The 27,299-nt window shown below is 45.7% G+C and overlaps 2 protein-coding genes and 1 long non-coding RNA gene across 4 annotated transcripts in view; 2 read left to right on the top strand and 1 right to left on the bottom strand.

Moving 5' to 3' along the window:
- Nucleotides 1–2,322, top strand: part of LOC138971372 (vacuolar protein sorting-associated protein 72 homolog) — a 9,262-nt gene extending 6,940 nt beyond the window's left edge. The window contains exons 7-8 of one of the 2 annotated variants that reach the window (XM_070344101.1): nucleotides 61–382; nucleotides 519–2,322. In XM_070344101.1, the coding sequence (XP_070200202.1) occupies nucleotides 61–382; nucleotides 519–662 (466 nt within the window). In that variant the 3' untranslated portion in view covers nucleotides 663–2,322. Of the gene's footprint in view, nucleotides 1–60 lie in introns of both variants that reach the window. The other variant, XM_070344102.1, reaches the window with a different exon arrangement.
- Nucleotides 1–27,299, top strand: part of LOC138971386 (uncharacterized) — a 124,775-nt gene that overhangs the window by 37,168 nt on the left and 60,308 nt on the right. The window lies entirely within an intron of this gene.
- Nucleotides 1,576–27,299, bottom strand: LOC138971363 (DNA topoisomerase 3-beta-1-like). The gene is made up of 17 exons (XM_070344089.1): nucleotides 26,952–27,299; nucleotides 26,185–26,262; nucleotides 25,619–25,732; nucleotides 24,947–25,114; nucleotides 24,378–24,512; nucleotides 23,792–23,904; nucleotides 23,181–23,272; nucleotides 21,707–21,815; nucleotides 21,103–21,186; nucleotides 20,663–20,783; nucleotides 19,774–19,956; nucleotides 16,995–17,204; nucleotides 16,269–16,486; nucleotides 15,485–15,665; nucleotides 13,528–13,727; nucleotides 5,678–5,780; nucleotides 1,576–5,001 (listed from the first exon to the last, which is right to left on the bottom strand). Exons 1-17 carry the CDS (start codon nucleotides 27,183–27,185, stop codon nucleotides 4,765–4,767), a joined length of 2,580 nt encoding a protein of 859 aa, XP_070200190.1. The 5' UTR covers nucleotides 27,186–27,299; the 3' UTR covers nucleotides 1,576–4,764.

Genomic DNA, 27,299 nt, shown 5'->3' with positions numbered 1-27,299 from the left:
CGTCAAATACCTTCTTTACCGGTACACCTGCCTAACACATTATTTTGTTGTTTCATACAGGGATGCCCAGCTGGAGGCAGCTCAACAACCAGCCCCAGCTTCCTCTGACGTCTGCTCCAGGACTTTCATCACTTTCACCGACCACAATGTTTACAACGCCATCTTCCCACAGACCAAATGCAAACCTCCGCAGAGGCAGGCATGTCCTGTCACGCGACTGCCGGCTAAATATATTGATCCCATCACCCAGACGCCCTACGCCAGCCTGCAAGCGTTCCGTTTCATTCGTGACGCGTATGTCAAACAGCTGGGACAGCAGGGCGAGGGGAACCGATCATCACCCACCCCTGCGAAGAAAAAAGATAAAGTGCAGCCTGCTGTGGCTGCTGCTGAATGATTGAACAATGGATATGGACAGTTTGGGAGTACATGTGCCTATGGTTTATTGTTCTTGATCAAGTTCAACCTTGACTGCTTCACCCACCCCTGCGTCCTAGCCGAGAAAAGAAAAAGTGCAGGCTGCTGCTGAATGCTTGAGTGATGGATGTGGACAGTTTGGGAGTACATGTGGTTTATTGTGCTTGGTGACTGCTTCACCCACACCTTCTGCTGCTGTTACACAAGAGAAAAGATACAGTGCAGCCTACTGTTGCTGTTGCTGAATGATTGAACCATGGATCTGGATATTTTTGGATTGTGCCTGAAGATTAGTATGCTTGGTGAAGATTGTGCAAGAATGATATTGTTTTTGGGTGTGCGTGTTGTTTTCCAGTTTAATTGAAGCAACGGAGTAAGTGGGACATGCTTGGTCAAGTTCAACCATGACTGCTTAACCCACACCTTCTGCTGCCGTGTTCCACAAGAGAAAAGACTATGCATCCAACTGTCTCTGCTGCTGAATGATTGATAGATGCATGCAGAGATTTTGTTGGATTGTGCCTGAGGATTATTGTGCTTGGTGAAGATTGTGCGAGAATGATATTGTTTTTGGGTGTGCGTGTTGTGGTTTCCAGTTTAATTGAAGCAACGGAGTAAGTGGGACATGTGGACAAGCTTGTCTTCTCAGATGCAACCATATATGGTGTGTGTGTGAGAGAGGGGGAGTGTGTGTATGTTGAGAATTTACTTCCTTTGTGAGAGAAAACCGTGAAGTCCAACTTCCAAAGTTTACAATAACATTTTCTAAAATCAGAAAAGGTTTCTGTCAGTTCCTTGAATGGATTGCATTCCAGAGGGTAATCACACACAGGCACATACCCTAAACCATTTTTAGCTTGTTACTTACCATCTATCATGTAAGGCCAAAAGAAAAAAAATAGTCTGTTTACGGTAACCCGACCGACCCTATTTTTTTCGCGCGACCCTGGACTTTTTTGGGGCATTTGGGGGAAAAAAAATCTTTTTTTTGTGCAAAATAACGTAAAAATATGGTTTTTTGGAAGAAAGAAAAATCCCAACCTACCGACCCTATTTTTTTTGCCTATGTTACCGTAAACAGACTTTTTTTTTTGTGCCTAAGAGAGCACTCACACACACAGACACAGATTCATACATGAATCCACAAAGCCAAAGTAGTTCTGTCATACAGATTTATTTTATGTTATTGTATTGCACTATTCATAACAGAGCACATGTCAGCTTGCTATGTTTTTTCAACAGATCTTGCTGATAAAAGAATGAAGCAACATAATCAAATTTTATTTGAAAACATTTGCTGATTAAGTACAGCAGCAGGCTTATTTCATCATTCCTTACCAGAGACTTTAGCTGCGAAGCAAGCAACAGCTAGGCACTGTGACCTTCTGAAGACATCTAACATAACAAGAACATAACAACAACCCGAGAGAAAGTATGTGATCTTCACATAGAACAGGTTTAGTTCTTGTAGTCTTGGTGAAACTGCTTAGTTTTACAGGCCACAGAAATGTTCCTATCCTAAATGCCTACCCTCTGTGTAATAACGCATTCAGGTTTACAACCTAGTTTAGTGTAAACCATACCAGAGCGCCCTTACAGAATAGCACTAAATGCACAACCTAGTTTAGTGTAAACCATACCAGAGCGTCCTTACAGAATAGTGCTAAATGCACAACCTAGTTTAGTGTAAACCATACCAGAGCGTCCTTACAGAATAGCACTGAATGCAGACTTCTTTTTTGTTGATGCATTAAAACGATACAAATATTTGATTTCTACACGGATGGTACCAGCATAAAAATTATGCTTTCTTACTCTCCCTCATAAGAAACATATGTACACAAAGAACACAATCATATTAAGTACAAATCAACTACAACCTGTATTTCCTTAAACACATCAACAGATATATGTACAATGTTTTATAGGAGTACGACTATATGATAATAAAAAAAGTTGTGCGTTCTTTGATCTCCTGCAACTATATTTTAAAAGGCTTTTTGAAGGACAGAGTGGGTACACACACGCCACAACCAAACAAGCTTCATCAGATCTCACTGTATAGAAGTAGCTTTGCACAATGTGTTTTTTTTTAATTCTAGAGCAAACCATGTTCCCTACAGCTACAGCAAGCAAAGTACAATGTAACATCAATGAGTATAAGAACAAGTATATATATATAATCATTTGATTGTAAACTAATCTACTATCAACAGAGTCAAGTTTTGGGAGGTAGAAGGTGAAATAACAGAAACACTTGTGCTGTCAAACCACGGCTCAGTTGGTATTGCAACACTGACCGACAACTGACATTTCCTGCTACATAAGCAGGTGCTTGGTTTTGATCATTATAATCTGTCACTGTGCATACAATTTGGGCAAAATGTATGAGTCGTCCTATAATTTTTCTAACTTTTTGAAAAAGGTTCTTGAATTGATGACAAATCCGGTCCATGTGAGTTAACACGAGCTTGGTTGAGACGTTGTGTTGGTCATGAATCCATCATGGGGTCATTAACATGACAGAATTTCTGACGCGCCTGTCAAGAACGAAATAGACTGATTCAATGACTTTGTTAATGACCCTCTGATTTGATGATGATCTGACTAAAATAATTGTTGTTGTGCTTACACTGACCATAATCCCTGAACAAGTCAGATGAGCCTGTGACTGGCTATAAGTAATATTCAAGTCACTTACAATGTTAAACTTAATAAGGTAGTACTGTTACACATGAGATCAATTTCACTTCTTTGGCAGTGACTACAGCTGTGCACTGGTCTTTCAATGCAATGCACTTTTTACATTTAGTCAAGTTTTGACTAAATGTTTTAACATAGAGGGGGGAATCGAGACGAGGGTCGTGGTGTGTGTGTGTGTGTCTGTGTGTGTGTGTAGAGCGATTCAGACTAAACTACTGGGCCGATCTTTATGAAATTTGACATGAGAGTTCCTGGGTATGATATCCCAGGACGTTTTTTGTTTTTTTCGATAAATACCTTTGATGACGTCATATCCGGCTTTTTGTAAAAGTTGAGGCGGCACTGTCACACCCTCATTTTTCAATTAAATTGATTGAAATTTTGGCAAATCAATCTTCGACGAAGGCCGGGGTTTGGTATTGCATTTCAGCTTGGTGGCTTAAAAACTAATGAGTGAGTTTGGTCATTAAAAATCGGAAACTTGTAATTAAAATTATTTTTTTATTAAACGATCCAAAAACAATTTCATCTTATTCTTCGTCATTTTCTGATTCCAAAAACATATACATATGTTATATTTGGATTAAAAACAATCTCTGAAAATTAAAAATATAAAAATTATGATCAAAATTAAATTTCCGAAATCGATTCAAAAACTATTTCATCTTATTCCTTGTCGGTTCCTGATTCCAAAAACATATAGATATGATATGTTTGGATTAAAAACACGCTCAGAAAGTTAAAATGAAGAGAGGTACAGTAAAGCGTGCTATGAAGCACAGCGCAACCGCTGCCGCGCCAAACAGGCTCGTCACTTTCACTGCCTTTTGCACTAGCGGCGGACTACGTTCAGTTTCATTCTGTGAGTTCCACAGCTTGACTAAATGTAGTAATTTCGCCTTACGCGACTTGTTTCATTTTCCATTTATTCTTTCAGCTGTCCAATTTCTTTCTCGCTTTTTTCCTCTTTTTAAAAAATAATAATACATCTGCCAATCATTTCACCAAAGCCAAAGGGCCGATTTCTTGATGGAGAGGCGGCAGAAGCAAGTTACACAACACATCATTATGCTTTTGATTCAGTGGTTAACTTTTGACACGTTAAAAAACCAGCACACATTTCCTTCCGTAAAAACATGGCTGTGCATGAAAAGTATGCCATTTAGCGCAATGGCTACTCATAAACATCCTGCAAGCTGTGCATACAGAGTACAGTGGAACACCCCTTTTAACACCAACAAATTTGAGAAAATCAGGTCTTAAAAAGGAGGGAGTCTTAAAAGGGGTGTGAATTTACAAATGTTATGAACAGAGAGTCTGAGAAAACAGGGTTTTAAAAGGGAGGGAGTTTTAAATTGGGGGGTCTTAAAAGGGGGGTTCCACCGTATGCCATTTGTCACAGAGGAGGCATAGGTGAGGCTGTTCACATCATAATTATGAAGTGTTCCTTTTGATCAGAATAACCCCATGAATGACAAAAACACCTTTAAACAACAAATCTTATCCCACAAAAGCATGAAGCTGTTCACTTCATACAAAGTTGACCATATCATCCATACCTTAAAATAATAACAATAATACAACTAAAACAAATAAAAACAAGACCACAGATTTTCTTCCCCCAAAAGCATGAAGCTGTTCACTTCATACAAAGTACGCTGCCAGCTGAGACATCTTGTCCTTGGGTTTGCCACGCCCCCTCCCCCGTCCACCTCGGCCCCTCCCCCTTCCGCCTCGGCCCCGCCCACCACTCCCACCCCGCCCCCTCTGGGGTAGGCGGTTGATGGCGTGGTGTTTCTCCATGAGGGGTTTGAACACAGGGTCACAGAAACAGCATCCAGTATGCTCCTCTTTCCCATCCTGTAGAGGGTTCTTGCCAGGCTGAAACAGAAGTGATGGCAGAGATAAGACAAATGTGACAGTCTTCAGGATTAGCCCTGTGGAAGCATTGAAAGAAGAGAACATTTTGAGATGCATTCAGTGTGATAAAGAACCTCACACAGAGCTGATTCAGGATATTACCAAAATTGTTGCTGAACGGACAAACAGACTGACTGACTGAACCTGGTGTAACAAATGTGTAGTGTTCTTCTACTGCCCCATGTTCATGTTGAGTTAGTTGTTTACTTTTTGCCGGGCAGGACAGGCTCGTCAACCCTGGAAGGCAGCTGTCCTAGGAGAAGATCACTCCAAAATTAAAACGAGGGCAGAGGAGGCTCACTATCCCTGCAAGGAAACTCCTCTAGGAGAAGGACCACTCCAAATTTAAACCCACGTAGTCCCCCGAAGACGGAAGACATCGGCCATTAGGCGGGGAGCAGACCGGATGTCTACGCTTACTACGACAAATGACCGTCGAACGCAGAAGAAGAAGAAGTTGTTTACTTTAATATCTTTGAAGGTGTGAATGTTTGCAATTCAACCATAATAACACTTTTTTCTTTCAATCTTTTGTTTCTCTTCCAGTCCCAGTCCTCTAACCCTTTAATCATCACTGTCTCACAACTTTCGCAGATTGTCCAGATTTTAACCATTATTATCTTTCATCCCTCCTTACCTTAAATTCCACTTCCAGCACACTGGCCCCGCACTCATCACAACTCTCCTCCTTCACTGCAACCTTCAGGGCGTTGTCGAAGAAGTGGATCACCACGTTGCACCTAGAACACAAACATGGAAACCAAATTGTCAAATCTTTGGCCCTTCGCTAATGACATACCTCTCCTTGAACATGTTGCTCTAGACAATGGATTTCTTTATTTAAACATCTTTCAGTTTCTCATTGTGCATGTGAAACTATACAAATAATGTAGTTGGAAACAAATCAGAGAGCATGCAGTAGACCAAATACTGGAGTCAATATAACACTTACCTCGACAGTACTATTCTTGCACATTATCTATTATAGGCCGAAAAAATTGGACAAAACGCTGCGTGGGTACAATTATCTCCCATAACCATGCGCCACCGTGGATCCCAAGCACTGTCTGAGTGCTTCCCCCTTACAGGATGTAGGTGGCGCGTCCTCTTTCTTTTTTCGCGCGTGACAGTAGGCTGTGTTTCTGCTGCGCTCCCGGATTATTTTGGATTCTAGAGTCTTCTTTTCTGTGTGGATTACCACCTGTTGGATTTTTGTGTGTTATTCCACTTCTGGCTTGAGGCTACGTTGTTTTTCTTCCAACTTGTGCCTCCGTTGTTGTGTGGCGGACTCGGCGTGCCTACCGTCCTACTTCGTGGTGACCGGTCGTCTGCTTCTCGTTTCGCCTCATTCACTTGAGTATTGACCTAATTTTCTTTGAATTTTGTTAATTCTCGATTTTTTAAGGGTACGTACAGGGCGAGGTAGGATGTCTCGTCTTGTTTTGGGCTCTGGTTCTACGGAACCAGAGTCTGCCGGGGGCAACCCTTCTCCGGGCGCACAGCGTCATGTTTTGCGCACGGACAGGGGGACCTTTCGGCGCTCCGACTCTCCCTCCCCAAACGCTTTGCGTTTGCGGCGAGGGAGGGCGGAGAAAGCCTGTTTGAGCAAGCTCAATGCGAGCTTGCTCAAACAGGCTGGGCTTGAACCTGGGACTTCGGGCGGGGCTGCGCCGTCGAAGGTTCGGGGAAGGTCGAGGGGAAAGAAAAAGCGTCTTTCTCCTTCTCCTTCCGTGGAACACGCTTCCCCCCCTTCGACGCCGTTGTCCGGCCCTCAGTCTCAGGCTTCAGCTCCTCCCGGTTTCAAGCCTGGGGGGAAGGTTTCCTTCTCCTCCCTGGCTCGAATCCGGGGGCGGGTCGATTCCCAACCCTCTTTGGGGGTTGGTGAATCTGATCTAGGGGCTACGGGAGAGACTCAGGTTTCGACTTCTTTCTTTTCCGGTGCCTCTCCTGTGCCCTCCTCGGTTTCCACCGCTGTGGAAGCCAGGAGGGACACGGGTCCTCCTCTGAACTCCCTCGCTGGGTCGTCTACTGCTGTTTCGACAGTAGTCTCGGACTCATGGGGGGGGAGATCGGAGGAGATGACGGGGTCTATGAATTCCCTCCCCGCTGGGGTTGGGATGCGAATTGACCCCGTTCAGGGCGGTCCTGTGGGGGCAGGGGTTTCAGGCATCGTGCCTACGACCACTGCTACTACGGTTCCCTCTGACGTCCGTGTGACTGGTGGCTGTCCCTCTATGAAACGCTCCGGCCGACTAGTTACTGGACGTGGAGGTGTTCGACAGAACGTGGTACTTCTGTCGAATGGTCAGGGCGACGGGAACATTGTTTCTGTTGCTCAAACCGACACCTCCGACCGGACCGTCTTGACCCCACGCCATTCCTTAGCGTCTGGTGTTCGGGTGACGGATGGTCCGGACCAAGGGTCCGGAACGGTCCAGGCTTACGGGTCGGGATCGAACCGGACCCACGGGTCCCGACTGGACTTGACCTCCGGGTTTGGTCCGGACGGGACCCATGGTACGGGACCGTACCGGACCTTACCGGACCTACCTCTGTTGGTCCGGGTGGTCTGGCACCGAACCGGAACACACCGGACCACCGGACCTACGGGTCCGGATGGTACGGTACGGGACCAGTGGTCCGGTCGGGACCGGACCACCCGACCACCTCTGTTGGTCCGGGTGGTCTGGCACCGAACCGGAACACACCGGACCACCGGACCTACGGGTCCGGATGGTACGGTGTTTCCACGTCCGGACCGAACCACCCGAACACTTTTGTGGGTACGGATGGTTCTGTGCCGAACGGGACCTCCGGATGGTACGGGACCGGACCGGACCACCGGACCGGACCGGACCACCGGAACACCGGACCACTCGACCGGACCGGACCGGACCACCGGAACACCGGACCACCCGACCGGACCGGATCGGCACCCCCGACCGGACCGGACCATTTCTTTTCTGATCAGACCCGATGGGTCCCTGTTCAGTCTATAAATGGCGGGGGTTCGTTGGCTGGACTGACCCAACAGTCGCAGGGTTTTTGTTGTTCTCTCCCTTCGGCTGCTGGAGACGTTTCGTCTTTGGGGCAGGGGTCTTCGCGGCCTCTTGCTTCAGTGGGCGTTTCGTCACAGTCTACTTCATCACTTTCGGCTCCTCCCCCTCAAGCTTCCTACACTCCTGCTGTTGAGGAGTTGTCGGGAAGTGAAGAGGAGAGTGAGTCAGAGGACGATGGGGAGGAGGATCAGGGTCGCCCTGAGGTTAACACTGATCCTCTACCCTTGCCGGTTTCTGATGGAACTTCCGAAGCTATGCTTCGTACTTTCCAACAGTACATGACAGACATCACGCGGCGTCTTGACGCCACGGATGCCTCTCTTAAGCGTCTGTCGTCTAGTGTTCCCAACCCTTCGGTTGACACACAGGACGTGGAGTCTGAGGACGAGAGGCAGGAGGCTCTCCCTCGCACAGCTAGAAGGACGTTTGAACAGTTTCAGGACGTCCTTCCCTCCGACGCCCTCTCGTCCTTGGAGTCCGCTTCGGCCCGGGCGCGGGAGGCACACGCCGCGTCTGCCGGCGGCTCGTTTTATGAACGATCCGGCCGCCAGCAATTCGCGTTCCACCCTAGTCTTAGTGCCACGGTGGAAGCGGCAGCACATCGCCTGAGGAGTACAGATTCACGTGCGAACGCGACCTATGTTCCTCGGGAGGACGCGGATTCAGTGCCGTGCTTTCCTTCGGGAGGCGCACCTCCACTGTTTCCTCGTGTCCAATCTGTTTCGTCCCTCCCTTTTCCCTTTGACTCTCGAACTCTCCCTTTCCAGACTTCGAGTGTTCAGGGTGGGGCTGACGGTGATGTGTTCGTTGGGGAGGTGCCTTCGGTCAAGAAGGTGGAACTGAGCTCTGCTTCGTTCCACAATCTTGAGGCCACCGTTTCTTCCATTGTCGAGGCCCAATCACAGGCCTTGACATGGATGAGCACGCTGTCCACACTGTTGGACCCTCCCGATCGGGCAGAGTCCGATTCCACTCGGGTCCTTGACACGGTTCGAGTGGATCGGGCTTTGCATGCCGTGCGATCGTGCGTGACGACTGCGGCAGAATTGGCCATTGGAACACGGGTCCACTTGTTGGCCCTGTTCCGTGATCATTTTCTGGCTACTTCTTTAGTGCCTCCGGATATGAGGAAGAGTCTGAGGAACACGTTTCCTCAGCCTTCTTCCCTTTTTCATCCGGGCACTGTCCGTTCTGTGGTGGAGTCCACACGCCAGAGGAACACTGATTCTCTGATGGTTGGCCTCGCTGCTTCGGCGACGTCGGCGGGGAGTAAGAGAAGTGCTACAGTCACCTCCAGCTCCCAGCCTCAGAAGAAGAAGAAGAAGAAGCCAGTTTCACTGCCTCCTTCTTCCTCCTCTCAGGCGCCTGTCGCGTTCCCCCCTGCGGCCCCGGCTTCTCGTGCTCCCAAGCGTAAGAAGAAGGGTGCTCAGACAGGTAAGGGTAAGCAGCACCACCAGGGGGGTGGTCGCAAGCCTGCGCCTGCCCGCCAGCAGAATTTTCAGTGAGTCCCGGCCCTACGTTGACGCCCCCTCAAGTTGCCCCTCTTTCGTCCGTCGGTTCCCTTTTTCGGGCCCGCGACATGTGGGGCAGACTGGTCTCCAACCAGTTTATCTTGAGGGTGGTGGGGTCGGGGTTTTCTCTACCGCTGTCGTCACAACCTCCATTGTCCGCTCTACCTTTGACGTTCCCCCCTCCTCGAGACCCTGCCAGATGGCAGGCTCTTCAAGACGAGGTGAACTCGTTGGTCGAGAAGAAGGCTGTCTACCCCCTTTCTCAGCCTTCTCCGGGGTTCTACTCCCGCCTGTTCACCGTCCCCAAAAAGGACGGCAGGTTCAGGCCGGTGTTGGACCTCTCCACCTTGAACTTGTACCTTCGCAGGTGCAAGTTCAAGATGGAAACCCCTTCGTCGGTCCGGTTGGCCATCCGGCCAAACGATTGGGCCACGTCTGTGGACCTCCAGGATGCTTACTTCCACATCCTGGTGGCCCCGGGGTACCGACATCTGCTCCGGTTTGTTTGGGAGGGCACAGTGTTCGAGTTTCGGGCCCTCCCATTCGGCCTGTCCTTGGCCCCGCTGATTTTTACAAAGGTGGTCAAGGAGCTGGCGGCGTTGGTCAGAGCTCAGGGTGTGCGTCTGCGTCAATATTTGGACGATTGGCTCACCCTGGCCCAGTCTCGCGATCAATGCCTCCAACACACCCGGCAGGTCCTGGAACGGACCCATGCTTTGGGGTTCCAGATACAGTGGCACAAGTCAGACCTCGTGCCAGCCCAGCAGTTTTGCTACTTGGGGATGGCGTTCGACACAGTGCTTTACACTGTGTCTCCCTCCCCGGACAGAATCCTCTCCCTGAGGCGAAAGATCCTCTCCATTCAGGCTTGCCGCGCTGTTCCTCACAGGCGGCTGGCGGAACTGTTGGGTTCCATGGAGTCTGTCGCTCTGCTGCTGCCCCTTGCAAGGCTACACAAACGTCCCCTGCAACGGGCAGTAGCAGATCGGACTTCCAGGCCTCTCGATTACACCGAGTTGGTCCAGATCGGGCCTTGGTTTCACGAGGCTGTAGTCCAATGGCTGGACCCGATCTGGCTCAACTCTGCGGTGCCTATCCAACCGAGACGGCCGTCTCTCTTCCTGTACACCGACGCTTCTACGCGGGGTTGGGGGGCCCACCTGGACCTGCACGAGGCCCAGGGGGTCTGGACCCAGGAGGAGTCCCTCCTACACATCAACTTTCTAGAGTTGGAGGCGGCTCGTCGGGCTCTGCTGGAGTTTCGCCTCCTGATTCGGGATCAGGATGTGTTGGTCCACGGGGACAACACCACATGCCTAGCTTACCTTCGCCACCAGGGGGGCACCAATTCTCGGTCCCTCTCCCTGTTAGCGGAGGAGATTCTGCTCTGGTGCCAGACCAATCAGGTCCGGATGTCAGTCCAATTCGTTCCGGGGAAACTGAACGCCCTGGCCGACATTCTCAGTCGGGGCGATCAGGTTCTCCCCACAGAATGGACCATCGCTCACAACGTTCTACGGCGTCTGTGGGCAAGGTGGGACCGTCCTCTGATCGATCTGTTCGCAACTCGATTCAGCGCTCGGCTTCCCAGGTACGTCAGCCCCTTTCGAGACACGAATGCGTTCCACGTGGACGCATTCACTCTCTCGTGGAGGCTCCTCGATGCTTACGCCTATCCCCCGACATCTCTGATTCCGAGGGTACTGGCAAAGTATCTGCAGGAACGGCCAAGACTGATTTTGGTCGCGCCTTACTGGCCAACAGCTCCGTGGTTTCCAGATCTTCGCGGTCTCACCCACGTAGACCCTCTACCTCTGAATCTGGACGGGGGAAGTCTGCTCCAGCCTCGATCAGGCCTCCCTCATCCACGTCCAGAGAGTCTGTGCTTGACCGCATGGCTCTTGTGCGCTCCAAACTGCTTGCACTAGGATTGCACAAGAGTTCAGTAGAGTTTTCCTTGAACGCTAAGAGGCGATCAACTAATCAGCTCTATGACTTACGCTGGAGAGCTTGGGCCTCCTTCGCCTTGTCCAAGGGGATAAAGCCGCTTTATCCCTCAACACAGGACTTGGCCAACTTCCTGGTGGAAGTGTATCAAAAGAAGAGTCTTTCTTCTAAGACTCTTCTTGGATACAAATCTGCCATCACTTCCACGATTGCGGCTGCTACTGGTCGCAGACCTGAACACTTGATCAGTTCCTCCCTCATTGCTAATGTCCTTTCGGGTATTAGCAATGCAGCGGTGTCTAAACCTCGGGTTTCATTTCCCAAGTGGGATGTCTTCCTGGTTCTCAAACTCCTGCGTAGCAAGGAGTTTGAACCCCTGGCAGGCATTAGTATCAAGTTCCTGACTTTTAAGACTGTGTTCCTCATCGCTTTAGCCACTTGCCGTAGACTCAGTGGTATTCAAGCTTTGAGTGGCCTGGAATTTGACATTGAGTTCACCACACATCAGGTGACGTTGGCTTTCCTACCAGACTTTCGAGCCAAGAATCAGAATGCCTCGGAGTTGTCCAAACCAGTAGTCATTCAAGCCTTGGCTCCCACTCTTGAACATGATGACCCTGATCGCTTCCTCTGCCCAGTACGTGCCCTTAGAGTGTACCTGGATAGAACACGTAGCTTTCGGTCTTCTAAGCGGTCACTGTTTGTCTCGCTTAATCCGAAGTACCAATCGGATATTTCTAGACAAACTTTAGCTCGTTGGCTGACCTTGCTTATCAAACAGGCTTATGTTCATGCTCAAGTGGATGTGGTCCCTGACATCAGGGCACACGAGATTCGGGCTATCGGCTCCTCGTTGGCGCACGTGCGGGGTGCCTCGCTCCAAAGCATAATGGCGGTCGCGTTCTGGAAGACTCCAGCCACGTTTATTAACCACTATATGCGAGACTTTTCCAGTCTCAGGCTTGACCAGTCGTATGGCATTGCCAAAGCAGTGGTTGCCAGCATGGTCACGTCAGTCTAAGGTATTTTTCTTGGGTATATTTTCTTTTACAGTAGTACTGTTCGAAAATTGCCTGGGTATCTTAATCCTTGGATTTAAGTGATTTTGATTAAGGAGTTTAATACTCTACATATCACCCTCACACCACTCTGGTATTCTGTGCAAGAATAGTACTGTCGAGGTAAGTGTTATATTGACTGTAAGGCTTCTTTTTAAGCCTACTGTCTATATGATACTTACCGAGACAGTACTATTAGAGTTTCCCTCCCGCCTCCCCTCTTGATATGTTATGGGCTTTTTGAGGGTCTGCAGCTCATAAAGAAAGAGGACGCGCCACCTACATCCTGTAAGGGGGAAGCACTCAGACAGTGCTTGGGATCCACGGTGGCGCATGGTTATGGGAGATAATTGTACCCACGCAGCGTTTTGTCCAATTTTTTCGGCCTATAATAGATAATGTGCAAGAATAGTACTGTCTCGGTAAGTATCATATAGACAGTAGGCTTAAAAAGAAGCCTTACAATCACTTTGCTCATGGAAATCAGTACATTTGATTTGCACTCTTGAGTTAAAAACCTGCTTCATGTTTCTCGTTTACTGTTGTTGTTTCAAGTTTGTGCGTGTTTTTGTTGTTGTTGCAGACTTGCATAGAGCCTTGAAATCATATATACACAAAGGAGCACAACAAAATGTGCTCTTAGACACAACATTATGAAGTGGTTGACAATACATTGTATCTTCAAATCATAATATTGAAACCAATTAAAAGACGTCAACTGTACAGCATCTGTTGAACATGAGCCATGTCTGCCTTGGACCTCTACATAATGCACCTTTCCATAGCGACCACTTATCCATAATGACCACAGTCTCTTAGGTAGTTATTATAGACATACAACTTAATAAAGTGAACCTATTTTCCTGAAACACCTATCACTCCCCCGCCCTGAAGAACAAGCACTCGACTCACTTATTACAGCACATCCTCCACTTTGGCGCAGATGTCGGGTCCAGGACCAGGATGCCCCTCTCACACTCCACGCACTCAGAGACTCCGTTCTGGGAGAAGGCGTGCGGGCAGGTGGGGTGGGAACACTCGTTGCATCCCATCCCCTTCCGCATATCCTTGAACGGCGGGTTGTTGTAGCAGTAAGGGCACAGGGGATAGCTCTGGAAAATGGAGAATACGATGAGTGTGATCTATGCTTCAATTTCGTGTGTGGTACAGTGGAACCTACCTCTTGATATCAACCACCTACCCACAGTAACCACCCAAAATGATTCCAGAAAGATGTTTTTTTTTATTATATAGTTCACCTTTTCATAGCCACCACCTGTCTATGAAGACCACTTTTGGTTAGTCCCTTGACGGGCGCAGTGGCGTGGTGGTAAGACGTCGGCCTCCTAATCGGGAGGTCGTGAGTTCGAATCCCGGTCGCTGCCGCCTGGTGGGTTAAGAGTGGAGATTTTTCCGATCTCCCAGGTCAACTTATGTGCAGACCTGCTAGTGTCTTAACCCCCTTCGTGTGTACACACAAGCACAAGACCAAGTGCGCACGGAAAAGATCCTGTAATCCATGTCGGAGTTCGGTGGGTTATGGAAACACGGAAATACCCAGCATGCCTACTCAACGAAAGCGGAGTGAAGCTGACTATGCTCTCAGAGTATAGTGTGGGGAACCCAAATGGGAAAACGAGCTCACACGTCACCAGAAAATTCTGGAACGCTGAAGAAGAAGAAGAAGGTCTGTCCCTTGTGTGGTCCTTCTCGACAGGTTCTACTGTACATTTTTTGTCTTTGGGGGAAGCGCCACTGAAACAATACACTGAAATCTATCTCAGCTGTTTTACTCCCAAGGCATGGGAAGTAACTCAGTCAATTTCAAACTTTAAAATACTTTAGCAAAGTAACTACAGCGAGTTTTCCAAACTTATAGATGCTCAACCTTGGCAGGAATCCAGTAGAAATGGAAACAGATATGCATCATAGGTAGCATTGTGAATAGTGGGCTTCTTCTTCTTCTGCGTTCGTGGGCTGAAACTCCCACGTACACCGTGTTTTTTGCACGAGTGGAATTTTACGTGTATGACCGTTTTTTACCCCGCCATTTAGGCAGCCATACGCCGTTTTCGGAGGAAGCATGCTGGGTATTTTTGTGTTTCTATAACCCACCGATTACAGGATCTTTTTCGTGCGCACTTGGTCTTGTGCTTGCGTGTACACAAGGGGGTGTTCGGACACCGAGGAGAGTCTGCACACAAAGTTGACTCTGAGAAATAAATCTCTCGCCGAACGTGGGGACGAACTCACGCTGACAGCGGCCAACTGGATACAAATCCAGCGCGCTACCGACTGAGCTACATCCCCGCCGTGAATAGTGGGCGTTTACGGGATTTCATAAGGGAGCTTGAGCAGACGATACTTGGTGCCATGGGGGTAAAAGGATTAATGCCTAGCGATACTGTGTTCCCCTGGGAATAATAATAATAATAATAATAATAACATTTATATAGCGCTAAATCAAAAACTTTCGTTAAAAAGGCTTGCTCTAAGCGCTTGACATCTAAACTAAAACGTCATTCACACTCTTTACAATGATGTACAAGAACTTCATGTCACACTCTTTCATTCAGTATAGCATCATTCACACAGTTGTTATTCAATACAGAGGCATAAGTCAAGTCAAAGTGTCTTAAGCCTAGTGCAGTACTAGTTGATAGTAAGATAGTTGTGTCCGTTTTTTATTTCAAACAGCTAGAACTTCGAATCTGTACAAATATTCAGTGTTTACAATCTGTGCCGAGTGTAAAATGTTTACACAACGGTGACACACACGCATATTGGAACCCCATTTACCCTTCTCTCTCCTATTTCACACACAAGACTACCCCCTCCTCCCACTCACCCCTCCACCCTACAAGCCTACCTTTCCTTTGGCCCCAGTGGTCCAGAGAAGCAGCTCAAACTCATCCAGAGGACACTTGAGTTCCTTGTAGAGCTTGATGTTGCCGTTCTGCGGCAGACTGTAGGTGGAGTCGCAGATAGAGCAGTGGAGACGTGCTGGCTTGGCTTCCACCAGCTTCATGAAGCGACGGCATTTCCCGCACCTGAAGCAATTAAAAGGTTGGCTCTGTGTAGTAGAATTTCACAAATAATGTGCTGTGAATATAAGTTCCCCCTTTAAAGATCTAAAAAAAATTGAAAAAATTTGATCTTCAAGAGGAGGGAGTTTTAAGATTTAGGTAAATTTACACAAGTTATGAACAGAAAATCTTGTGTCTTCAATTCGGGGTTCCAGAGTAGTTTAATGGTATCTGTGATGAAAGGACATGCTTGGGACAAGCCGAGAGTGTCCCTACATTGCAGGTGGCCTGTCATGACAGGTATAGTTTAGTCAAGAAAACAGAGGGACCACAGGAGTCCTTTATTGGGAGGTGTCCTCTCATTGGAGAGGCAACACACTGCAGGCACCACTGTAGAATGTTGCAAACAATATGCTGTTCCATTGGGTTCTAGGCTAATTGAGCCCCCCCCCCCACCCCCACCCCGACAACTGCAAGGTTTGGAGGCAGTTAGCCAGGGGACAGTTGTCAGGGGGGCAATTGTCCTCCAATGATGGGAGGCAATTGTCCAGGGGCCAGTTGTCGGGGGTCAATTGTCCAGGAGGCAATTGTCCGGGGAGCATTTAGCCTGCTACCGTTTCACTGTACCTTGAAATCGGTCTGCCAGCGTCGGCCAGAGAGGAGAAGGTGACCTCAAACAGTTCGTCCATGGCGGGGATATTCTGCACGAAGTAGCGGAACTTGAGGTGGAAGATGTCGATGGCGTGTTGCTTGACCTCGTAGAAGTTGGCCTGGCCCATCGCAATCATGTTCAGCTGCTGTTCCACCGCCGACCTCATGGTGGGGAGGACAAGGTCTGAGTCAATCTGCACAGAGGGAGAAATTACATCAAAACAAGCATAAGGACAATTAGTGTGGTAAACATACTTAGAGTTAGATCCATAAAGTGGAAAACTAGTCATCAACAATCAGAGCACCAAAGATGATCACTTTAATCAATAGATCAAAACAAGCGTATAGACAGTTAGTGTGGAAAACATACATAGAGTTAGATCTTCTTCTCCCACGTTCACTCATGTTTTCGCAAAAGTGGGTTTTTACTTGTATGACCGTTTTTATCCCGCCTATCAGGGGAAGAGTTAGATCAATAAAGTGGAAAACTAGTCAACAGCCAACAACAGCACCTAAGATGATCACTTTAGTTCTTTTACCGAAGACGTGCGATGTAAAACAATCAATTTTTACATTGAACATCCAACTGTATCAAAGGTTCACACAAAATCTCCATTGGTGTGAGACAGTCAAGCTTCGTCTGTTCAAGACCTTTTTATCCTTAGATTCTTAACTCAACACTAAACCTCTCGGCAAACACACCTTTTGATACCCATGCACCAGGACAATGCCGAGGTTTGTAGGCTGCAGCTTCCTTCCCGGGATGATACTGACGTAGTTTCGCTCGCAGATGTTGTTGATGTGGACGGGGATACTGGCGTCGGTGCCGATACCATGCTTCTCCATCAAGGTAATCAGCTCAGACTCTGACAGGTAGTCTGGGGGGCTCGTTTGTCTGTCTATCAGTTTCACCTGAAAATTAAACAAAAAAGTCTGATGTGTTCACAACTTTCCAACATAAAGAATAGTGGAATTCACTAGTCTGGGGGGCTCGTTTGTCTATCATTTTCACCTTAAAATTAAAAAAAATCTGGTGTGTTACTGACATTCCAACATTAAGAATAGTGGATGTTGGCCTTGTTTTGTTGTATTTGGTGTACTTTACTGTCTCCCCGGGGAATTTCTTCAAGGAAATTCAGGATGCTGGGAATAGTATGCATTGCGCTACCCAGTCTTTTCCTCCCTGAATGCGTGCATTAGTGTTTTCCAAGCTCGTAAACTTTTTTTCTTCATTTTCATAACTTTATTGCCCCATCGCTGGGAAATTCGGGTCACTCTCCCAGGTGTGTGTGTGTTTGGGTGTAATCAGCCACCTGCACTTAAGGCAGAATGACCGAGGTCTTTTACGTGCCACTGTGGTGACACGGGGATGAAACATTGATACCGTCTCTGAGTCTGCACATACAGTTGACCAGTGTCCGTCCGGGACTGGAATCGAACCCATGACCCTAGGATCACAAGTCCAGTGCTCTACCAACTGAGCTACCGAGCCCCCCATAGGGTAACACTGTTTATCCCTGGGGCGGGGATATAGCTCAGTTGGTAGCGCGCTGGATTTGTATTCAGTTGGCCGCTGTCAGCGTGAGTTCGATCCCAGGTTCGGCGGAAATTTATTTCACAGAGTCAACTTTGTGTGCAGACTCTCTTCGGTGTCCGAACCTCCCCCCGTGTACACTACATTGGGTGTGCACGTTAAAGATCCCACGATTGACAAAAGGGTCTTTCCTGGCAAAATTGCTTAGGCACAGTTAATAATTGTCTACCTATACCCGTGTGACTTGGAATAATAGGCCGTGAAAGGTAAATATGCGCCGAAATGGCTGCAATCTACTGGCCGTATAAAATTTCATCTCACACGGCATCACTGCAGAGCGCCTAGAACTGTACCCACGGAATATGCGCGATATAAGACTCATTGATTGATTGATCCCATGACCTGCCTCTTTGTCTCTGTTAGCTGAAGAGGTGATTATTCTGGATAATCCATCACAACCATATGGATAACCCATCACAACCGAGTTTCGATCTCAACTGTCATTGGTCATTGTCTTTGATTTCAGAGTACAATTGAATAATTTATAGAGGTCATCTGCATAGTCAGACTTTACAGATAGACTACTTATTTTCAACATACGACTGAAATATTATGTGGTGTCAAAGTCAATATCACGTATAGGTACAGGCCTACATGCGTCAATATTGAGAAAATAAAGAATACTTTAAACGATACGCACATTCTGCATGGATTTAAAGAGCGGAGTCGAAGGGACGATACTCCCTAATTTTTACACAGACAGCCATCTACACAGAACCGAGAGAGAGACTGTTGAGATCCATTCCAACGCCAAAAAAATAATCAGAAGAGTCACCATGAAGTCAAATCAAACGTTAGGTTTTCTCATTTGGTTATTTGCTTTGGCTTTAAGTGTATTGCTTCGATTGATAGCTGAATCTGCTTGCAACCGTGCTGTTGAAGACTGTTCGAACTGTCGTCTGCTAGACGGGCTTGTGTGAATCCGAGTCGAGTCAACTGCGGGGTTCAGCGACAAATGAGGGAGTGGCATCAAAATGAAAAGAAGAAAACGAAAAGAAGTTGGAGATACAGTTAAGATATAACCAAAGGCTCGGTAATACCTGAAAATCGACCCTCGGGAAAATATGCAAGATAATCAGAACTCGGAGTGTGTAACCTATATAATATACCGTACTTTCCGGGTGACAAGGCGCTTCGTTATCTAAGACGCACCCCCTTCTTTTTAAACAAATTTGTAATCCAGTCACCCATTGGACGCAGGGGGCCGATAGGGCGCACCAAAATTGAAAAAGTATACCGGTAGTCGAAGAATGAAAATAAGCCGGCGAGATCAAAGCCAGGTCCATTGTTTATAGACACGACCTTCTTCCCAGGGGTCAATGACCCAGTTTTTGCCATGAGAGGTGGTTCCTGTCATATCTGAGAGAGGAAACACTTCCTGCTTCGGGGTCAGTGACCGGTCAGTGACCGAGTTTAACAGAGTCGAACTCTGTGTGTGCGGCGAGATCAAAGACATTGTGATAGCTGGGTGGCCTTGTTTATAGACACGACCTTCTTCCCAGGGGTCAATGACCCAGTTTTTGCCATGAGAGGTGGTTTCCCTGTCATATCTGAGAGAGGAAATACTTCCTGCACCGGGTCAGTGACCGGTCAGTGACCGAGTTTAACAGAGTGGAAATAATTATGTGTGCTCTGTGTGTGCGGCCAGATCAAAGGCAGGCATTGTGATAGCTGGGTGGCTTGAGAGCTCGAGGAAACTTGGCCAGGGCAGTACCTAGTAGCTGAAACATGCATTATCACAAGTTGTTTGACTGGTACTCAGGCGGTCTCTTTGATTTGTTTCGTATTTCATACACGGATTAGACGCTTCGTTATACAAGACGCAGGGGTCGAACTCGAGGAAAAAAGTCGCGCCTTATGACCCGGAAAGTACGGTATAGGCCTCACCTCCTCAACATCCAGCATAGTGTTCTTTTTGAGAGTTGGGATCTCCTCGTCCTCCCCCAGGGCCAGCCACGGCATGATCTCCGTGAAGCCAGGATCCTGAAGCACCTTGCCGGTACACGAGAACTGCTCCGACCCAATCTCAAAGAAAACTGTCGTCTGCAGGTAGTAACAGTTGGGGCTCAGCTGCAACAACAGACGAAGAGAAACGGTTAATGCCCCCACTCTTGGCAACCACTGGTTTGTTATTTTACTTTGTTGTTGTTTGATCAAATGGACACATCCTTCAAGCAAGAAAACAAGGATTTTGGAGATGAGAGAGGAACATTCTTGCAGCCACTCAGGTTTTGTTCTTTCTTTCTTTATTTTGCCAGTGTGCATTTTTTTCTTTAAATCTGAGACATTTTGATATGCATACTGACAAACTATTTGTACATTCAATATTGTGAAGCCATTTAACATCAAATGATTACTGTTTTGTTTACGCAACTTGTTAAGCTTTCTGTGAAGAAAAAGTCTTTCCATGAAGCAGGGGTCGCACTGACTTTGAGCGATGTGAGCCAATTTGATGAACAACAAGACCTACTTGTGCATCGATATGATCAAAATGCGTATGGCACCCAAAAATGCAATAGTTACGCACAATTCTGCAACGAGCGCGACCCATGTGTAAGGTAGCAACAGACAGTAACAAGACGATTTTCGGAAATAACTCCGTCGGGTTTGTATGGGTTGTGTACGAGTGACCTTTTCTTGCAAAACCTTGAACAAATATTGGAGGGGCCTATTACTAGCGAGGGATGTGATGGAAACATGTACGTGTTTTCGAAAGACACCTCGCAAGAGCACACGAGTACTTTTCTGCAAAATAAGAAAAACAGGAGCAACTCACAGTAGCGATGAAATGCCTGGTGATGTAGTCGTAAAGACGCCAGCTGTCGCCCTCCAGGTCGGATTCACGAGCACAGCGCATTGGGGTGATTGGGGGATGGTCTCCTGCATCCTGCCCTTTTCTGCAAAACGCAATTTTTTTCAAATAAATGTACAGAGGCATGACAATAGAACCCCCATTTTAAGACCACCAGCTCAAAGACAGTATTTCTGCCAAAATCCACATAAGCCTGGCCAAAACCAATCAAACAAAATATCAACCAGTTGGCGACTAACCTCTTACAAGACCTAATTTTCAGATTTATAAAGTCAGACAATGTTACTCTTCGTTTTGAGGTTTCTTCTCTTTGAAGGCTTGATTTTCTCAGAATTTGTATTATTATTTTGGTTTTTATCTCTGCTAGTTCAGACAGTCACTTAAATTCCGCACCATGAACTTACTTTGGCTGCTTCATGCCCTCCTGAAGAAGTTTCCTGACAAAGGAGCCCCAGTTTGGATGATCCTGCTGCTGCCTCAGTGTTCCCCTGCAACAAACAACAAATAAATTAACCCACCTCATCATGCTGCTTCAAAGACAGTATTTCTGCACAAATCCACATAAGCCTAGCCAAACCCAATCAAACGAAATATCAACCAGTGTGTATGACTGTTTGTCGATTTTGTTTCCAATATTCTGAGATTTTAACCAGTAAATTACCAGAATTTTTAAGGAAACGCCACCCCTGCAGTGGCTTAGCTAAGTTCATTGCCAAGCTGGCCAGCTCCATTTTACAAGAGGATTAGCAACTCATTACAAAGAGCCTTTGGTAAGGATAGGAAAAGTCAAATATCTCAACTAAGGCAAAGATGTCGCTTGCGCTGATAGTTGGCAAAATACCTAAACGTCTTGCAAATCCATTGTTTCGGCAGATTTGATGAACATTTTTCACAATGGCGGAAAATGGACATCAAGGGCTACCTTACACTTCTTAAAATTGCTGAAACTTTCATGACCATTTCGCCAAGTTCATGAAACCTCAAAAGAAATAGTTATGAGTGACGCACTTGAGATCAAAGCTGTCTGGATAGTTGTTGGTCTCTGTCCTAGGGTAGCTGATGTAGCCCTGAATATAGAGACGTTCTGCTATCTGCATAGTGTGGTGAGGACTCAATCCTGAAACAATCATAAGATTCATATTCATAACAACGTGAGGCAGTGTTTGATTATTAAAAATACCGGCTTTCTTCCATTTGGACACATACCAAAAATCTACACAGCTTGACTGGTTTCTGTTGTTGTTGGTCTGTTTCAATACTCTATTACATGTATCTCATTGCCAGGAGATTGGGGTTTCTTCCTCCCAGTGGAAAGCTAGCAGCAACAAAAGTCACACTACCCTGGCGTGTGTGAGTTTAGGCATAATCAGCCACCTGCATTTTGGCAGAATAACAAGAGGTCTTTCATGTGCCACAGCGGTGACACGGGAGCGGGGCATGAATACTGTCTAAAAGTCTGAATGTAAAGTTGACCTGTGTCATCCTTTTGAGGATGAAAGCTGGTTGTCTATTTCAATGCTCCCAATTCTCTCACGCTCAGGTATCAAGATAGGATCAACTTTATGTGCAGACTCAGATACGGTATCCATGTTCCAACCCCGTGTCACCACTGTGGCAGGTAAAAGACCTCGGTCATCCTGCCATAAGTGCAGGTGGCTGAATACACTTAAACATGCATACACCTTGGTAGCGCGACTGTTGTTGCTAGCTTTGCATTGGGAGGAAGCGACCCCAATTTCCAAGCGATGGGACAATGTTTGTTTGTTTGTTTGTTCGTTCATCGGCTTGAAACTCTCACGGCTTTTACGTGTATGACCGTTTTTACCCCGCCATTTAGGCAGCCATACGCCGCTTTCGGAGGAAGCATGCTGGGTATTTTTGTGTTTCTATAACCCACTGAACTCTGACATGGATTACAGGATCTTTTTTGTGGCACTTGGTCTTGTGCTTGCGTGTACACACGGGGGTGTTCGGACACCGAGGAGAGTCTGCACACAAAGTTGACTCTGAGAAATAAATCTCTCGCCGAACGTGGGGACGAACTCACGCTGACAGCGGCCAACTGGATACAAATCCAGCGCGCTACCGACTGAGCTACATCCCCGCCCGATGGGACAATAAAGTAATGAAAATGAAATGAAATAGTTACAGGTTGGATGTAAAATGTAAATCATTCATGCAATAATTAAACTCTGTGATCAATACAGGTAGACTGGTACTTGGGGGAAAAATGTGAGCAGAACGTCAAATATTTCAAAATATATCAACATAACTTACCCAAAGCGTCCATGTTGCATACGTCATCGTTAAGCTTCTTTTTTTTTTTTTAAAGAATAAAAGACCAGAAATAACTATGCATTCAGGCAGTTCAGAAACACTGCTTCTTGCAGTGCAGCATACATAAACTACTAAACTGACTAAGAAAATTAACAGAAAACTATTCAGGTCTTCCGAGAAAAATAGAAACAAATTGATATTATACCCAAACCAGAGCTGGCCACTCGTAACATTTCCACGGTGTTCAGAGCCAGTGGTTTTGTTTTTTCTCCCTTCTTTTGTACTGTGTCCAGCACGCTGAAAAAACCCAAATCAAACACATTACTCATTGTTCGCTACAAGTAAATAAAGTATGGGTAATCCTGTGGGAAAGCATTGGTAGACCACACCCAGCAGGAAAGTCACACTAAAGTGAATATGAGAAGAAAAAATTTCTTTTTCCTGCACCCAACCCAGTGGCTGCTGGCCTTTCAGGTTTTTCAAAATTCTTGGTGTTAGCCCTCAATTATAACACACACACACACGCTTGGATTATGGACCTTTATCCATTTGTATTTCATTAACTTCTACCCATACTTAGCTCTTTTTTTCTTTCTTCAAATTTTAGAATCCAAATCCAAGAACGGTTAATTTATGGAACTTACTTTTTATCAACGTTTCATCTTTCTATAAACTAACCATGGAATGTTAGCAGTCTCAGTTCTGTCCCTTTACATTGCCTACAATTTCACCACCAGATACTATGTTTTTAACTTCCACACGTTAAATAGCACTGGAATCATTCTTGGTTGGAGTCAAATGACGAAATGTACACACCAGGCCTTGTCTCCAGATCTAATGAGATTCACAAACATTTGGGCCACCTCCTTGTCAAACACCCGAACTCTTTCCCAGTCGAGTTTCATGGACTTGCCATCCGGCAGTTGCACCTGTATGAAAATACAATTACACACATGAAATTTGTGACCTGACAAATACTGGGGTTGGGGGGAGGGGGACACATTTCTGTAAGTAATGAATTTCAAAATATTGATAAAATCCATTCTTCATTACTGACCACTTGGTAGCATCACAAGCAAACTAGTTTTATCTTATCAAAGTATGATTAAATTAAGACCTGCTCTCCAATAAAGCCTATATAGCCCCATGATTTAACAATTATCGTTGTCTTCACATCAAACTGTAAAGGCTAAACTGCAACTTTCTATCAGTATCACCACCGTAATGGGATGCTCAAGAAGCAGAATCCTTCAGAACTTAAGAATTTAGGAATTCAAAATCACAAGTATACCAGTGCCACTAACTTTAAAGACTTTCACAAGTTAAGGTGATTTGTTGTTGTTGTTATTGTTGTTGCTTGGACGCTTTCTGAGAAGGAATAAATAATTAAGAATAATGCTACCTGTGTGCTAACAACCCAGTAGGCCTCGGGCTTGAAAGACTGTATCTTGTCATGACGCTCCACACAGAAGCCCAGGGTTGGGGTTTGGCAGGGACCGTAGGAAATCAGGGTGCTGTCCAGGTCTCCATATTTGCCCTGTCAATCAGATCATATCCAGGGATGGCCGTCAACACGTGTAAACTTATTTCAATTTGCTGAAAAATGTGCCATTTTTTCAGCAGTGCTGCCAAACATGTTCGTGGTAAGGGAGAGGTGAAATAAAAGACTGCCTTAAAAAGACGAAAAATAGTGACACTTTCATGGGTGTTTCTTCAAATTTGTTGAACTAAGGGAATATATCCTAGCAACATCCATAAAGTGATATAACTGACCAGTTATATCCTTGAAGTTATCACAGTGTGTGATTCAAAACCAGAACATTCTATTAGCATATAATATAACAATTCTGAATGCAGTCATACTTAAAAGTGAAAGAATAAAATCCAATAAAACAGTCTGATTTCAATTTCCACAACATCGGTCTAACAATGACAACATTCAATTTCAAATAACAGATAATAGGGCCGAACCTGAAAGAATTTGGTCTGGTAGCGAGTAAAGGCACAGCCAATCCGCAAGTCAAGTTCTTGCCTGGCATCAACAGAGAGGGACTCGTTCTTGTTGGGGGCACCCAGGTTGTTGAACGCTCCCTTGATCTCCTGGTCTGTGATGGCGCTGAACTTGGCACGGAAAACTTGCTGCAAAAAGGAGTCAGAGTTTGAATACAAAAATGAACTGGAAATGGGAAATTGAATAAAAACCGCAGTATTGCTGACAGCAGACTGTGTTTTGGTAATGGACTGCGTTCGGAAATAACGCTGTCCACAGTTTTATGCTCAACTTTAGTGCATAAAAGTAAAAACTTCCCAAAGTGTTATTTCTGAACATATTACTTATTATATATCCTACAACATCAAAGTCATTCTAACTACGTTATTTACTTTCAGAAAATGTGATTTGTAACAGTAACACAAATCACAGAATAAGGTTTTTTTCTGTACTATTTTGAATCAATAAAAAAAATGTAAATAAAGTCTAAGAAGCAGAACATGAAGACCACATACGTCAATCTCATCCAGTCTTTTTTTCCTCAGACCTTTTTAGGTCTTAAAAGGGAGGTCACACTGTACAACCTAAAGATTGTTACATGTATTCCACCCCCCCCCCCCCTCCCCCATCCTGGTACATGGTCGTTAACTTACCTGCCCAGCCACCCTAGTCATGACATTCTCCACACACTCAATGACTTCAAAGCAAATGTTCTCTCCTTCTTTGTCACAATCCAGCCACAAAACCAAGTACTCTGCGCCCGATGCCTGCAAGCGGTAAAACAACACAAGTGAAGAGCACAACTATTAACTGTGAAATTTATTTAAGCAAACACACACATGTTATAAAATGACATGTCTGTTTTGCAAATTTTCCAAGAACAAGAACGAAAAGTATGTATTATGGAAAAACATAGTTTGAAAAAAAAAGTTTGGCTAACTTTACTGCTCAGTTACAACTTACAATTACATGCAAGTTTTTTTGTGAACAGCAAATAGTCTATTGCTTTGATTTTTATGACACACAGACAGAATACATTTTACTTTTTTATATTTTTATTAAAAAAAAATACATTGCCTGTTCAACAAGGATGCACACACTGATACTATCATAATTGCTTGTCGATTGGGACAATGACATAAATGTCTGTTCTACTTCTTTACAAAATTGCAGAGTTAAGCTGAATCAGTGACTGAATGTCCATACAAATTACAATTACCTCTTTGGCTAAAAATGCAGGCATGCGCAGTTTCTCGTTTGCTTCTTTCTTCTGTATTGGTGCAGTAAACAATTCCACCTGAAAATGAAAGATGTGAGACAGAATTAAAAAAAGAATTGTCAATTTAATGTCAAAAGTTAAACATTCAGCCACACACACAACATGCAGTGATGCACAGTAAATAAGTCATTAAATAATTCGATCTAACTTCATAAGATATTTGGCAGTGGATTACTGAATATAGTAGCACCTTCTTGATGGCTTAATCACGCTCAACTATTCTGTGATTACCAGGGAGGCTACACTCTCCACAGTTTTGCCATCATAAACTGCATGATTCTGAGATTTTAATGTTACGGCTAATTCATGTTGTCATTTCAGCCATTCAGTCAAATCAGTGACACGAACTAGGGCTAGCTGCCCTTGTCCCATCCACTGGTCAGCATTTTGCTATGAATACCTGAGTAAAATGTATAAAGTATAATAGTTTTTCTTTTTCAATAATCGTTTCCCTTATCATTTAACTTTTAAGAAGATTTTTTACAGAAAACTTGACAACTCTTCGTGTATACAAATAAGTGATATTATCTGAATTACTCATTTACTGTGGTGCACACTCCATTTATTATGCAAGCATTTTGGATCACGGGAGGGGCACGGGGAGGGGATGCGGGGTCAGATTTAGAGGGAGGGGCAAGCTGATGAAGGCGGTTCTAATACAAATTAAAATAAAAAAAGACAAAAGCTTCAGTGCAAACTATCTTTACCGGATCCACTTTGTCCCAGTTGTTGTACTTCCCAACAAAGTCGCAGCCCATGACATGTCCACACACAGAAGTCATTTTCATCCGCATGGTTTCTCCACGAAAGCGGCCGGTGAATTCGTGCACAGAGCAGGCTCCATTCATTCCTTTTCGGCTGTTCATGCTCCCATTAGAGAGGATCTTTGCCAGTGACTGAGCCAGCGAAGGCTTTTCTGCTACCATAAAAACCGACTTCATTTTGGCGATTATGCAAAAAATGTTCCAATCTCACAAAAATGTAACACAATACTTTTTTGTTGGTCTCCACACAAACTTTTGACAACTCGGCGTCTCAGGGAGCAGCCATGTTGA

This window comes from Littorina saxatilis, linkage group LG7 (genome assembly GCF_037325665.1).
Source record: "Littorina saxatilis isolate snail1 linkage group LG7, US_GU_Lsax_2.0, whole genome shotgun sequence".
In the NCBI taxonomy this organism is placed as follows: Eukaryota; Metazoa; Mollusca; class Gastropoda; order Littorinimorpha; family Littorinidae; genus Littorina; species Littorina saxatilis.
Note: the sequence above shows the minus strand (reverse complement) of the source record. Positions and strands in the feature narration are given on the sequence as shown.

Bases quoted from the DNA above. Each gene is read 5' to 3' on its own strand.
- LOC138971363 (XM_070344089.1), bottom strand. From the start codon at position 27,185: ATGAAGTCGGTTTTTATGGTAGCAGAAAAGCCTTCGCTGGCTCAGTCA. The intron at 24,513-24,946 runs GTTCGGCCCTAT...TCTGATTGACAG, and splicing joins ACCAGACCAAATTCTTTCAG to GGCAAATATGGAGACCTGGA. The intron at 16,487-16,994 runs GTGTGTTTGCCG...CCCTCTGTGCAG, and splicing joins TGGTGCATGGGTATCAAAAG to ATTGACTCAGACCTTGTCCT.